The sequence below is a fragment of the Salmo salar genome, chromosome 02 (genome assembly GCF_965601325.2).
Source record: "Salmo salar chromosome 02, fSalSal1, whole genome shotgun sequence".
NCBI lineage: Eukaryota > Metazoa > Chordata > Actinopteri > Salmoniformes > Salmonidae > Salmo > Salmo salar.
Genome location: NC_138292.1, coordinates 89342126 through 89358434, shown reverse-complemented (window position 1 = coordinate 89358434; position 16309 = coordinate 89342126). Strand labels below are relative to the sequence as shown.

The following is a 16309-nucleotide window of genomic DNA, read 5'->3' as shown; positions in this document are numbered from 1 at the left end:
AAACGTGGTGAAGAAGGCGCAACAGCGACTCTTCAACCTCAGGAGGCTGAAGAAATTTGGCTTGGCACCTAAAACCCTCACAAACTTTTACAGATGCACAATTGAGAGCATGCTGTCAGGCTGTATCACCGCCTGGTACGGCAAATGATACCGCCTGCAACTGCACCCCCCCCCCCCCCGGTGATGTGGTCTGCCCAATGCAAACTCCTTTTGCTTCATGCTCCTTTTGCGAAGGTGGCACTACAGTCTCCTGGTAAAAAAAAACGACTTTGCCAAAAAAAAACATGCAAAGTGTTGGAAGGCTGCAGTCCCTGGTATATCATCAGACTGTAAAAACATAACTACATCCTCAGTCCCTGGTATATCACCAGACTGCATATAAACTAACTGCATCCCCAGTCCCTGGTATATCATCACACTGTACAAACCTAACTGCATCTCCAGTCCCTGGTATATCATCAGACTGCATACAAACCTAACTACATCCCCAGGCCCTGGTATATCACCATACTACATACAAACCTAACTACATCCCCAGGCCCTGGTATATCACCATACTACATACAAACCTAACTACAATCCCCAGTCCCTGGTATATCACCAGACTGCATACAAACCTAACTACATACCCAGGCCCTGGTATATCACCGTACTACATACAAACCTAACTGCATCCCCAGTCCCTGGTATATCACCATACTACATACTAACCTAACTGCATCACCAGGCCCTGGTATATCATCAGACTGCATACAAACCTAACTGCATCACCAGGCCCTGGTATATCATCAGACTGTATACAAACCTAACTGCATCCCCAGTCCCTTGTATATCACCATACTACATACAAACCTAACTGCATCCCCAGTCCCTGGTATATCATCAGACTGCATACAAACCTAACTGCATCACCAGGCCCTGGTATATCATCAGACTGCTTACAAACCTAACTGCATCCCTAGTATATCATCAGACTGTACAAACCTAACTGCATCCCCAGTCCCTGGTATATCATCAGACTGCATACAACCCTAACTACATCCCCAGTCCCTGGTATATCACCAGACTGCATACAAACCTAACTGCATCCCCAGTCCCTGGTATATCACAATACTACATACAAACCTGACTGCATCACCAGGCCCTGGTATATCATCAGACTGTATACAAACCTAACTGCATCACCAGGCCCTGGTATATAATCAGACTGTATACAAACCTAACTACATCCCCAGGCCCTGGTAAATCATCAGACTACATACAAACCTAACTGCATCCCCTGTCCCTGGTATATCATCAGACTGTGTACAAACCTAACTGCATCCCCAGTCCCTGGTATATCACCATACTACATACAAACGTAACTGCATCCCCAGGCCCTGGTATATCACCATACTACATACAAACCTAACTGCATCCCCAGGCCCTGGTATATCATCAGACTGTACAAACCTAACTACATCCCCAGTCCCTGGTATATCACCATACTACATACAAACCTAACTGCATCCCAAGTCCCTGGTATATCACCAGACTGTACAAACCTAACTACATCCCCAGTCCCTGGTATATCACCAGACTGTACAAACCTAACTACATCCCCAGTCCCTGGTATATCACCAGACTGTATACAAACCTAACTACATCCCCAGTCCCTGGTATATCACCAGACTACATACAAACCTAACTACATCCCCAGTCCCTGGTATATCACCAGACTGCATACAAACCTAACTGCATCCCCAGTCCCTGGTATATCATCAGACTGCATACAAACCTACCTACATCCCCAGGCCCTGGTATATCATCAGACTGTATACAAACCTAACTACATCCCAGGCCCTGGTATATCACCATACTACATACAAACCTAATTGCGTCCCCAGTCCCTGGTATATCATCAGACTGTACAAACCTAACTACATCCCCAGTCCCTGGTATATCACCAGACTGTATACAAAACTAACTGCATCCCCTGTCCCTGGTATATCATCAGACTGCATAAAAACCTAACTGCATCCCCAGGCCCTGGTATATCATCAGACTACATTCAAACCTAACTGCATCCCCAGTCCCTGGTATATTATCAGACTGCATACAAACCTAACTGCATCCCCAGGCCCTGGTATATCATCATACTACATACAAACGTAACTGCATCCCCAGTCCCTGGTATATCACCATACTACATACAAACCTAACTGCATCCCCAGTCCCTGGTATATCACCAGACTGTATACAAAACTAACTGCATCCCCAGTCCCTGGTATATCATCAGACTGCATACAAACCTAACTGCATCACCAGGCCCTGGTATATCATCAGACTGTACAAACCTAACTGCATCACCAGGCCCTGGTATATCACCATACTACATACGAACCTAACTACATCCCCAGTCCCTGGTATATCACCATTGTCGTGTCTTTGGGGGTACCGTTAAACTGAAGACATGTTTATCAATTAGCTCCCTGTAATTATTATCATGCGATTAAACTGATTAATCGTTTAATTGTAATTAACTAGGAGATCGGGGCACCAAGGAGAATATTCAGATTACAAAGCTATAATTTTCCTAATATAACTTTCCTGTACTATAATATTATATTCTATTATATTATAGGCCGATTATCTTCAAGTTTAAATGGTGTATTTTACCTCGAGTCCAGTCTCATTCCAAATGTCGTAAATTGTTGTATCTGCATGAACCCAGTCTTTACTAAAATCATCCATACATCAATTGTCTTAAAATCATTTATTTACTACACTAAGTAATTAACAGAAAACATACAAACAGTAATTATCGTCACAAAGGATTGGTAGAGGAATGTGCCCTAGTGGGCTAAACAGGCAGGTTGGCCTGTTGAACAATGGATCATAAAAGGTCAGCTGTGGCACACAGAGTTCATTAATATTAACAATTGACAATTGAAGGCTCGTTCATTCGGGAACAATTGCAATCAATATATATTTACGCTCATGTGTCGTCGAGATCCTTGTTCAAGCGTCGTTCTGATGGAGAGTCTCTCTCTCGGTTAGAATGGATCTTTCAAAGCGACATTCATTAATGTCGTTATAGAATGGATGTTTCGTTGGTCTTCGCGTTCAATGATATAATTTACTTAGCTGCAGACTAATAATTAATATCAAAGACTTGTTCTTATTCTGTCGGTCTCGATAGTCTAAAAGTTAACCACGTGGTATGGTTCACTTTCAGTAGAGGAATTGGATGGTAAAACCTATTGGCCATGGAGTGGAGGCCTGGTCTAAAGAAATGTAAATCAGGGTGTGTTTTATAGTGCCCATAGAACAGGCTTGTCAAATGACGCCTGGTCCTGTATGTGTCCCTGGGGGCGTGCCTATGACTGAGTTAGACTTGGTTACAGAAATACAATTCTATCACATTACATCAGTACATAGCATCTCAATGTATTACAAAAGCTTTATCCTTATTAATACATTCTATACAACCATTATGATGCAAGTCTCAAGCTGAGGCTATTATATAAACAGTTTTATGGTAATATGGCTATATTGTCTCTTCTGAGTATCACAAAATTGTACCAAGCGGATCAGTTCGTAGCTGGATTCTTCACCAATCTTCCATACCTTCTCCAGAACACAAATGTCGCATTGGCTCCCCAATTCTGTGAGTTGGAAGAATTTCCTGTGTCTCTCTATGGGCCATGTGGCCAGAGACTCTCCTGGAATTTTAGAGTTTTTACAACCCTTTCACACAGGGCCTGGTTTGGGGGGGAGGTAGGTTGGGTGGTGGTGCAAAAGGGAGGGGGTCAACTGTCCTCCCTGTACCAAAAGAGGCCAATGTCATGACACCATGCTACATACAAACCTAACTGCATCCCCAGTCCCTGGTATATCACCAGACTGCATACAACCCTAACTACATCCCCAGTCCCTGGTATATCATCAGACTGCTGTGACAACCCTCCCACTCTGTCTGCTGAATTCTATCTCTTTTCTCTTGTTTTTCCTTAATAGGATGTCGGTGGGCGGAGCCGGGAGGGTCGTCAGTGAAATGGGACACACCTGGGCTGGGTGTGTCCCAGGATAAATGCACCTCTTCCCCGTTCATTGAGGAGACTCTCTCCATGCAGACACAGACAGATTTTGGTTGTTTGCGTTGGAACCTTTCAACACCCCTCATTATCACATGTATACACGCGACCACTCACTTACACTACTGACTAAACACACACCATTGTTAATTCTATTTACTTTACTTCTGTTAATAAATATATTTTGTTATTCTTTATCTCCACGTTGTCTCACTTTTTGTTACGGTCTTCGAGCCGGTTCGTGACACTATGGTCAGCGAGCTGGAGCCCAACTAATGGAGACCAGTTTGAACCCAACTAACAAAACCCAAATAAAACATGACTGCAGATCAGAAGAGCAGAGAAATACAGAATGATGGTAGGGAAAATCACAGCATCAAAAATAGATAGATTCCATGATGGGGAAACAAAGCTTCCTGAAGCATTGATCCTTTCCAGCCAATTGTCTCAAAAATAGGTTCATTACACAAGGCTTTGAGCAAAACAGAATTTAGAACAGCCAAATAATTATAGATGACATCCCACACTGTAGCAGCATAGCCTTTAAGTCATTATTATAGATGACATCCCACACCGTAGCAGCATAGCCTTTATGTCATTATTATAGATGACATCCCACACCGTAGCAACATAGCCTTTATGTCATTATTATAGATGACATCCCACACCGTAGCTGCATAGCCTTTATGTCATTAATATAGATGACATCCCACACCGTAGCAGCATAGCCTTTATGTAATTATTATAGATGACATCCCACACCGTAGCAGCATAGCCTTTATGTCATTATTATAGATGACATCCCACACCGTAGCAGCATAGCCTTTATGTCATTATTATAGATGACATCCCACACCGTAGCAGCATAGCCTTTATGTCATTATTATAGATGACATCCCACACCGTAGCAGCATAGCCTTTATGTCATTATTATAGATGACATCCCACACCGTAGCAGCATAGCCTTTATGTCATTATTATAGATGACATCCCACACTGTAGCAGCATAGCCTTTATGTCATTATTATAGATGACATCCCACACCGTAGCAGCATAGCCTTTATGTCATTATTATAGATGACGTCCCACACTGTAGCAGCATAGCCTTTATGTCATTATTATAGATGACGTCCCACACTGTAGCAGCATAGCCTTTATGTCATTATTATAGATGACATCCCACACCGGAGCAGCGTAGCCTTTATGTCATTATTATAGATGACATCACACACCGGAGCAGCATAGCCTTTAAGTCATTATTATAGATGACGTTCCACACCGTAGCAGCATAGACTTTGTCATTATTATAGATGACATCCCACACCGTAGCACCATAGCCTTGCCGTGTTCGAGAGCATAAAATCCATGCTGCATTGTGGGTAAATGGTGACTGGCTGACTGATTTATAAATTATAATGAGTAGTTATTTATGATGTAATGTGATTTGTAAATCAGTCAGTCTGCAGTCGCCTGCAGTGTCGAACAAGCCCAATACCAAACCAATCAGGTGGTTGTTTGATGAAATGAAGCTTCAGACGTCATTGATGACGTGCTGCTGATAAAGTGATACAGGCATCGGTACACTGCTTTGAAGTTTACTGCTTAGCGATTTGGACGCAGGCCTCGTAGCTCCGGTATCAAACATAACATCCCTACTGACAACAAGGCAGCAGAGCCTACCGTGCTAATGCGTTCCCGCTAGATATCACAACCACACAGTATATGAAAGCATGAGGTGTGGCTAATGTTGACAAGCTTGAGCTAGATACCGAGCTAGCATACAAACGCTGTAGCACATAGTGCATTGTGGGTAGTTTAGAAGATATCCGGAAATAAGTTAACAACGCAATAACACAACTGCTTGTACATATAGGTAACTAGATCGTGACTACAACTAAGTTGCTAAGTCTTTAACCACAATGTGTTGTTACACTGGTGAGTAAAAACTCATGAAAAAAAAGTGAAAACTAACGCTTCCTACACTTTAACTTGTTGTCTGAAAATAAAATAAACATTTTACTGCGTTACCCACTCCAGTCAGCAAATGGCGGTCTGGGAATTTAAGGTAATGCTGTTAGTGTGACGTATAATCTAGTGGACGAAACGCTTCTTTCAACAGTAGCAACAGTTATTCAGCCACCTCGGTAGCTTGCTAGACAAAATAGCCGAACCAATAAAGCTCTTTAGACGCTTTCGTGTATATTAGCCACTGTGTTTTAAACCCACTACTGTCGTCTAGTCAGTTATTCGATTTCATTTCATATTTACGGTGTTGTTGTTATTAGTCAGCTAGCGGGCTGGTTAAGTTAGCATGAGCCTAGCTAGCTAGCTAACATCCCCAACATGAGCTCACTAAGCTACTCTCCTCCTGCTAAAGAAGAGGTCTGCTGGACGGAGAAAGAAGGTCTGTGGCTGAACGTTGTCGTGAAAGAGGAAGAGGAAGAAGAAGAGGAGGCTGTTATAGTGAAAGAAGAAGAGAAAGACGTTACTGTTAAAGAAGAGGAAGACTCGTTCAGAGTGAAAGAGGAGGAGGGGGAGATGACTGTCACATTGGAAGAAGAGGAGGATGAAGAGAAGGAAACTGGATATCTGGGCTCGGTTTCCCAAAGGCATGTTAAGGCATCCAATGGTTCTAACGATAAACGGGCCCTGGTTAACACTAGTAAGTACTGTCTTAAAAACAGAGGCACAAACTCTGCAGTTGTTGAGCTGATGTGTGGTGTTAAAGGGGAAATCTGCAATTGCTACACCCATATTGTGACTTTTAAATTATTTATTTATAGCCATTGATTCTTGAAGAATATAACACATGCCTCATGAGCTTAGTTCAACTGTTGTACCCCATCAGAACCCCAAATAAGCTTTTTTTACTCCAATGTTCAGAAACATTGTAAATTAACACTGTATAGCCTCAACATGGTTTAAACTATAATGTTTATCATGGATGGTCAGTCCTTGCATCCATAGGTCTGTCTATGAATTTGAGACCAGTTATATTTCTCCAGCCCCATCCATCATCTTATAACTAAAACAGTGGTGTAATTACAGCTTTGTTATTGTTTGTACTGCAGATTGGTTGATTGTGTGGCTTTTTAAAAGGGACAACCTAGGATTTAAACAAACTAAATGGCTGCCCAGAGGCTTGGTTTGGTAAACAGATGAGGGATGGGGGAAGGAGAAATGTAACCACTCTCAAATTCATAGAGAAAGCTATTGTAGAAACCGTAACCCAAAACCTAGCGACCTCGTCATGAAGTTCAGACATCTTGGCGTAACAGTTATAAGTTGTTGGCTTGATAGTCGCTGGACCCAGGTTTGAGTTCAGCTCAGGGCTACCCCCCTGAATTCACTACACTACGAATACAAAGACTGGCCATCCATGATGTCATAATGATAGTTTAACCAGGTTTCTAGGATATATAGTATATTCTAGAATTCATCCATGATGTTATAATGATAGTTTAACCAGGTTTCTAGGCTATATAGTATATTCTAGAATTCATCCATGATGTCATAATGATAGTTTAACCAGGTTTCTTGGATATATATTATATTCTAGAATTCATGCATGATGTCATAATGATAGTTTAGCCAGGTTTCTAGGATACATAGTATATTCTAGAATTCATCCATGATGTCATAATGATCGTTTAACCAGGTTTCTAGGCTATATAGTATATTCTATAATTGCCAGTGTAGATTTCCTGTGGGGGTCAAATTGTTAGAGCTGTTGATAAGTCATTGTATAATATTCAGCCAATTTATTTTCATGCCATTACATCAATATAGCCCAACCAGAAGAGAAGAAACTCTTCCTGAACCACCACCTCCTGCTGGCCTTCATACATTCTGACGTTGCTGGTAATAGGCTACACAAGCAGTCAGCAACCTACGTTTGGAGTGCAAATTTATATGACCATTTCTACTGATTTGGTGCCAGTTATGATTTTCATATGCACATTTCTGTGGAACAGTTTCATTTAATTTATAATAGTATCTCAAAATCATTGTCTGTGATTAATCTGCATTCTATCTAAATCTAAATGAAAATTATACAAATCTAAAAGTAACTTTTATTGCCATTGCCAACTATGTAAAAAATAGCCTACATAAAGCCAACAAATAAAAACATTGCAAATAAATATCCAATAAATCACATGGCCTGTCTATAACGAACTTGAAACATTGTATAAAATATTCTGGGCCCTCGGTTTCCTGCTCCAGTGAGTTCTGGACAGACACAGCTGTCGGCTATTTGTGAAAGGGATAAGAAGTAATCAGGTATTTTGACATTTCCACTGGATCAGAGCATTACATTTTTCCCTTTTGTGCCGAGTGGTTATGGAAAGGGCGAGAGCTGGAAATATTTTTCAAATACTTTGAGGAGTTATTCTCATTTGCAATTGATTTTGATTAGACTTTGTTTACTTGCTGTTTGAGGTGAAAAAAATGTGCTTTGAGAACTTCCACAACTCATTAGTGGTGGTGCATTAAGACAATCAGAAATACTATCAGACATCCCCAAATGGGCACATTTATAGGCCTACATTTGCGCGCAGGCCAGGTAGACTAGTCCTACTTCTATATTCTATGATTAGCTGTGCGTCCTTACTCAACATTGACAGGAGTGTTTAAAACAAAAGACAAATTGACAACTGACGCATCTTGCGGGGTCAGGTCTGGGTGGTCTGCCAGGGGCCGTTTAATTTAGTATCCGTTTGGGTCGGCATGGGGGAATGATTGTATTTTCCTGTAGTATGTTTTACAGAAGTTGAACGGGAGTGTAACTTTATCACTATTGTTGGATTCGGGCTAAACTTTGAACATTGAGATATTAAAGACATGATAGATCAGACGCAGAGTATAAAAAGGAGTGAGATCTGTAGAAAGACAGAGTGGCTGTGGAATGTGCTGGGTGGACAGGAGGAGATCACAGGATTGCTTTAGGGGAAGCGGATGGACATCTGCGGATTAGGCGAAGGAGGGGTTGAGGTCAGGAGGTCAGGTCAGATCCCCTGAAGGGAGTAATAAGGGTTTAGTATCCTGTTACCCTCTTTCTGTTGAACCAGAAGATGTAAGGATTGGAGAGAAGGAGGCGTGTCCAAAGTGGGGTATATATACTTGTGATGGTGAGAACATGTTTTTGTCTGAATTACAGCTGTAAGCTTCCCTTTGGGAAGAATTAAACTTGGTTAAGCTTCTCTAGTGTCCGTGAGTTATTTACTCTGAAAAATTAGAACCTAACACTATAATTACTGTTCCCTGAAGGAGGGAAATGAGGTACAACACCTGTTTGGCCCCACCCCTTCCTGGGTAGGTGAAGAGCGGTATTACATTTAAGGAATAAATCCAAGCCTCACGCTCATCACCTGTAGAAGGCAGGGCTACCAGCGAGGCGTGGATTTAATAGTATGTTGTACCTAGTTTCCCTCCTTCAGGGAACAGTAGTTATAGTCATAACATTACGCTTGTCATATGATGAACTTCAACTTAAATACTGGATCTTGCTGTCGGACAGTTTTTTTTGTATTCTGAAATGCACTCAACTATGTATAATTGAGTGGCTCCTTATGTTACGCTGGGAAAACAGTTTTCGTGGGCACAGAAATATTAAATAATTTCAGAGTTTGCTAAATCCAATGGTCTTTAACTGAGAGTCATCTTGTAATCCAATCGTATCGTCCGAGATTCCTAAAGATTGGAAAGCTTCCGCCCCTCTTCAAAGGGACACTCTAGACCCAAACTGTTACAGACCTGTCCTGCCTTTCTAAAGTCTTCGAAATCCAAGTTAACAAACAGATCACTGACCATTTCGATTCCCACCGTACCTTCTCCACTGTGCAATCCGGTTTCCGAGCTGATCATGGGTGCACCTCATCCACGCTCAAAGTATTAAACAATATCATAACCGCCATCGATAAAATACAGTACTATGCAGCCGTCTTCATCGACCTGGCCTGTTGTTCGGACCTCTGGCGTTCTCTATAGGGGTACCACAGGGTTCAATTCTCGGGCCAACTCTTTTCTCTGTATATTTCAACGATGTCGCTCTTGCTGCGGGTGATTCCTTGATCCACCTCTACGCAGATGACACCATTCTGTATACATCTGGCCCTTCTTTGGACACTGTGTTAACAAACCTCCAAACGAGCTTCATTGTCATTCAACATTCCTTCTGTGGCCTCCAACTGCTCTTAAACGCTAGTAAAACTAAATTGCATGCTCTTCAACCGATCGCTGCCCGCACCCGCCCGCCCGACTAGCATCACTACTCTGGACGGTTCTGACTTAGAATATGTGGACAACTACAAATACCTAGGTATCTGGTTAGACTGTAAACTCTCCTTCCAGACTCAGATTAAGCATATCCAATCCAAAATTAAATCTAGAATTGGCTTCCTATTTCGCAACAAAGCCGCCTTCACTCACGCTGCCAAACATACCCTCATAAAACTGACTATTCTACCGATCTTTGACTTCGGCCATATCATTTACAAAATAGCCTCCAACACTCTACTCAGCAAACTGGATGCAGTCTATCACAGTGCCATCCGTTTTGTCACCAAAGCCCCATATACCACCCACCACTGTGACCTGTATGCTCTCGTCGGCTGGCCCTCGCTACATATTCGTCGCCAAACCCACTGGCTCCAGGTCATCTATAAGTCTTTGCTAGGTAAAGCTCCTCCTTATCTCAGCTCACTGGTCACCATAGCAACACCCACACATAGCACGCGCTCCAGCAGGTATATCTCACTGGTCATCCCCAAAGCCAACACCCCTTTGGCCGCCTTTCCTTCCAGTTCTCTGCTGCCAATGACTGGAACGAATTGCAAACATTTCTGAAGTTGGAGACTTATATCTCCCTCACTAACTTTAAGCATCAGCTATCTGAGCAGCTTACCGATCGCTGCAGCTGTACACAGCCCATCTGTAAATAGCCCATCCAACTACCTACCTCATCCCCATGTTTTTATTTACTTTATTTGCTCTTTTGCGCACCAGTATTTCTACTTGCACATCATCATCTGCACATCTATCACTCCAGTGTTAAATTGTAATTACTTCGCTACTATGGCCTATTTATTGCCTTACCTCCGTACTCCATTTGCACACACTGTATATACATTTTTCTATTGTGTTATTGACTGTATGTTTGTTTATTCCACGTGTAACTCTGTGTTGTTTTTTGTCGCACTGCTTTGCTTTATCCTGCCCAGGTCACAGTTGTAATTGAGAACTTGTTCTCAACTGGACTACCTGGTTAAATAAAGGTGAATTTTTAATTTAAAAAAAATGTAAAATACATTTTAAAAATCTTAACTTTATTGAGAACACCCAAATGGATACTGTCATTAACGCGGTTCTTAATACTGTAGCAAACATTATATTAAGCAGGACATTCAAACAAGCCTTACAATTATAATCCAAAGTAGTGTGAAATGTACTCATAAGCAACCTGGAAATGGAGGTTACTTCCCTGAGTTTTCCCCCATTCACATTCAGAAAACATTGTGAAAAACTAAAGTCTTTGCTCACCATTTTTGCTCTAGGCACATATAGTACATCCATAACGATCGGTTTCCTCATTAGCAGGGAGGAGTTTCTGCAATCAAATTGTGTGTGCATCACCCTCGTGCTGCAATTTTAGCAAACACAGAAAGGGGCCTATATTGGAGACCAAAAGTCGTCTGGCACACTGCTTAGAGTTTCAACAACATGAATATCTTATTTCTAGCCTACAATCATCGATGTTACTATGACTATTCTTGCTCATTTTAAGACAATTGTTAAATAATTTTAACATTCATTTTAACATTTATTACAGACGTCAATTGTTGTACAACATCATGGCTACGCTGTTGGCATCACCTTTTACAGTGGATTACCGCTGTTGTGGGCATTTATATCATCTGTCTGACTTTGTTGTTCACACAGGAGAGATACGTGACTATCGTGGATCCTCTGGGGAGCCTCAACAACCTCTTGATGCTGAAGAGGTAGAGAAGAGTCTCTCCAGATCAGAACACCTCAAGAAACACCTGCAGAGATCCACAGGGAAGAGAACTCACTGCTGCTCTGACTGTGGGAAGAGATTCACCTCATCAGGCATTAAAATTCATCAGAGAACACACACAGGAGAGAAACGTTATAGCTGTGTTCAATATGGGAAGAGTTTTGGTCCATCTTGCCATCTGGTATCACACCAGAGAACACACACAGGAGAGAAATCTTATAGCTGTGGTCAATGTGGGAAGAGGGTTGGTCGATCTGGCTCTCTCACTCTACACAAGAGAACACACACAGGAGAGAAACCTTATAGCTGTGGTCAATGTGGCAGGAGTTTTACTACATCTGGCACTCTGACTCTACACCAGAGAACACACACAGGAGAGAAATCTTATAGCTGTGGTCAATGTGGCAAGAGTTTTACTACATCTGGCACTCTGACTCTACACCAGAGAACACACACAGGAGAGAAACCTTTTAGCTGTGGTCAATGTTGGAAGAGTTTTACTAAATCTAGCAGTCTGACTCTACACCAGAGAACACACACAGGAGTGAAACCTTATACTTGTGATCAATGTGGGAAGAGTTGTTCTACATCTAGCTATCTGACAGTGCACCAGAGAACACACACAGGAGAGAAACCTTATAGCTGTGGTCAATGTGGGAAGAGTTTTACTACATCTAGCACTCTGAATATACACCAGAGAACACACACAGGAGAGAAACCTTATATCTGTGCTCAATGTGGGAAGAGTTTTGTTCGATCTGGTCAGCTGACAATACACCAGAGAACACACACAGGAGAGAAACCTTATAGCTGTGGTCAATGTGGGAAGAGTTTTGGTCAATCTGGAGATCTGAAAGTGCACCAGAGAATACACACAGGACAGAAACCTTATAACTGTGATCAATGTGGGAAGAGTTTTGTTCAGTCTGGCCAACTGACAATACACCAGAGAACACATACAGGAGAGAAACCTCATAGCTGTGACTAACTCAAAAAGAGCTGTGTTACACTTACCACGTTGGCGACCCACTTGAATCAAAATGCAACTCCTCAAAGTGTAGCTAACTGTTTTCTACAAGTTGTCCTCTAACCAGTGATGTACACATTATTCCCATATTCTGTGTGGTTTTTGAGCTGTTAGTTTTAACAGGACGTGCAACCTCATCTCCCTCCTCTCGCACAATTGATTTCAACATGATATCGATGAGTGATGACAAATAAGTGTTGCGTTCCGTTGTTTAGCAACCCCTAAATTAAAATGTATCACTCCAAAATGTAGCTGACTGACTTCTGCAGGTTGTCCTCTAATCAGTGAGGTAAAATACATCTCCCATTTCCATGTGTTTCTTTAGTTGTGTTAGTTTCAACAGCACGTACAACCTGATTTCCCCCCTAATTGATATCAGTGATTTATTGCTACTTGTCAAAAAAAAACAGCGTTTCTGGTGCTTGTGCAGTTTATAAGGTGCTTGTTTAAAAAATACAAGTAATATAGTTATTGTGGCAGATGTTTATGTACATAGCATATGTTATGTTTAGGTTTTCAATATATCACAAACGGTTTCTGCATATTGGTTATTGATTTGGACACGTTAAAACTGTGTTTTGACATTGGGGATATCCCACATAGCAAAATGTAATTGAAAAGCTGTTGAAAATAAGACTATGCAACCAAATATTTCATATTTACATTTCATGAAACATTTAGTAATGATAATTATTTATGCAACCAACTGACAAATTTTTTGTGCAATTGTATTGACATTGTTGCACTGCTTTTAGAATATCAGGGTTAATTCTCACAAGGAAGGGCAGCCAAAAATATTTGTGTTTTGCGTTTAGGCAGTGCGTTACCATGGATCACAATTTATTTTGACTGCACGTTTTTCCGTATTGGAGATGAGTTTTGTTTGGGCTCGTTCCAAGAGGACGAGAGTTCTAGAAGCTAGTGGGGAAAAATGTTTTTTTTCTTGTTTTTAATTGTTGACAGCCAGTAGACACCATGTTTATATTGGTGAAGGTGAAGCATTGTAGTTGATTATAATGTGAAATGGAAGTTGTTTTCTGTTGATGGTGAGCAAACTTTTAAGATGTTAGTCTTTGGTTTTTCCATTTTATGTTTTGAGGTTGGACTTTAGCACGTCTAGCTCGTTAGCACGTCTAGCTCGTAGGACGCAGTGATTGGTGTCACCTCGTTAGTCAGTATGTGTTACACCTGTGCTGGCTTGTCCATCTCGTTAGTGGGAAGGTGTTTCACCTGAGCTGGTCCAGGTTCTATTTAAGAGTGTCTGGCCCAGTGCTCCAGTTGTCTTGATAGATGTGGAGAGTCACCACCTTTAGTTGCTCTACCTTTTTGGTTTACTTCCTGTCTTTAAGTTTGTTGGGGGTTTTTCTTTTGTTTTCCTCTTTTGGGCAGATTTAGTGGGTCTCATGGTGGGTGTCTTTTAGGTCCCAGTTGTTGTTACTAGTCAACTTTCAGTGGACACTGACAGCGCAAAACTGCAAGATTATGTTTCATACTTTTATTGCATCAATTGTTGTTTTATGTGTTCTGCTGAGGATGGGCCTCTGGGAGAAAACACTGACAGGAGATTTACAATGTCTTTTGGGTGATAAAACCTAAAGAGACCGCATTCCAGAGCATGAGTTAATGTTTCTGTTCTATATGGTACCAGGGAGAGATGACCCCAGGGCCAGACCCTGGTCTCTACAGAAAGAGTACTGTTTTTACAGCAGATACTGTCTGCTGAGAATTATAAGTATCTTTCATACAAATCTTAACCTTGTGACCCGTTCTATACATCTGTTGTTTGTGTAGGTTGAAAGGGGTCTGTCTTGGCTATAAAAGACCTTTGTACTTTCATCTGGGGGTGATACGTCGACCAGCCATCATTATTGTAGAGCGCTCAATCGATTCACTTTATATGTGTGCGTTGTATTGCCCTGCTCCCTTATTAAGTGAATAAAGAATAACTCTGACTTGTGTGATAAGTTTGTCTCATTTGATTTTAAAGAAATGAACAACCACATTTGGCGATGGGGATGTGAATCTTCACTTGGTGACCGCTCCTGGTGACCTGGGTAAATGGTGCATGAGGGATCCCTCTAACTTGGTATCTCAGGGAGACCACACTTTGGGAACGGAGCAGATGAACCCACCTTTGATCTGAGAGGCAGCGAGCCGAGTATAGATGAGCATGAGATAGAAATGTGAAAATATTCCTGCAGGTTAAAATATTGTTGAAAAACAACTAATTGATTAGGTATGTTTGGGAATAGCATTGTGTGACTGTGATATGAGAGTTGTGTGACGGTGATATGAGAGTTGTGTGACTGATGAGTTGTGTGAATGTGGAAATGAGAGTTGTGTGACTGTGATATGAGAGTTGTGTTCCTCATAGAGATCTATAGTTCCTCCTAGAGCTCTATAGTTCCTCACAGAGCTCTATAGTTCCTCATAGAGATCTATAGTTCCTCAGAGATCTATAGTTCCTCACAGAGATCTTTAGTTCCTCACAGAGATCTTTAGTTCCTCACAGAGACCTATAGTTCCTCCTAGAGATCTATAGTTCCTCCTAGAGATCTATAGTTCCTCCTAGAGATCTATAGTTCCTCTCAGAGGTCTATAGTTCCTCACAGAGGTCTATAGTTCCTCACAGAGGTCTATAGTTCCTCTCCGAGATCTATAGTTCCTCCTAGAGGTCTATAGTTTCTCCTAGAGGTCTATAGTTTCTCCTAGAGGTCTATAGTTTCTCCTAGAGGTCTATAATTCCTCCTAGAGGTCTATAGTTCCTCATAGAGATCTATAGTTCCTACTTCAAGGTCTCAGAGCGAGTGACGTCACCGATTGAAACGCTATTAGCGCGCACCCTGCTAACTAGCTAGCCATTTTACATTGGTTACACTTTAATTATTGAATTAACCTTTTTCCATAAAGTTAGAGTGAAGCAAGGTGGCTGACTAGCTGTTGATGTTGAAGAAGCGTCCCGTCCACTAGATTATACGTCACAGTGGCAGAATTACCTGAAAGACGCACATCGCCATCTGCTGACTGGAGTTGGTATCGCAGTTGAAAATACTTTCAGACAAAAAGCGACTGCCCCTAAAAACCAACGACTCCCTTTGAAAACGGGCGATGTGGCATCAGAAACATTTAATATAGTGTAAAAATGTACTACAAAGTGTAGCTAAATATAATAACTTTGGTCATACCCAG

The 16309-nt window shown here is 41.5% G+C and overlaps 1 protein-coding gene across 1 annotated transcript; it reads left to right on the top strand.

The window, feature by feature from the left end:
• Positions 1-5890: 5890 nt before the first annotated feature.
• Positions 5891-15071, top strand: LOC123738723 (uncharacterized). The gene is made up of 2 exons (XM_082968943.1): positions 5891-6738; positions 12015-15071. Exons 1-2 carry the CDS (start codon positions 6420-6422, stop codon positions 13079-13081), a joined length of 1386 nt encoding a protein of 461 aa, XP_082825069.1. The 5' UTR covers positions 5891-6419; the 3' UTR covers positions 13082-15071.
• Positions 15072-16309: the final 1238 nt, after the last annotated feature.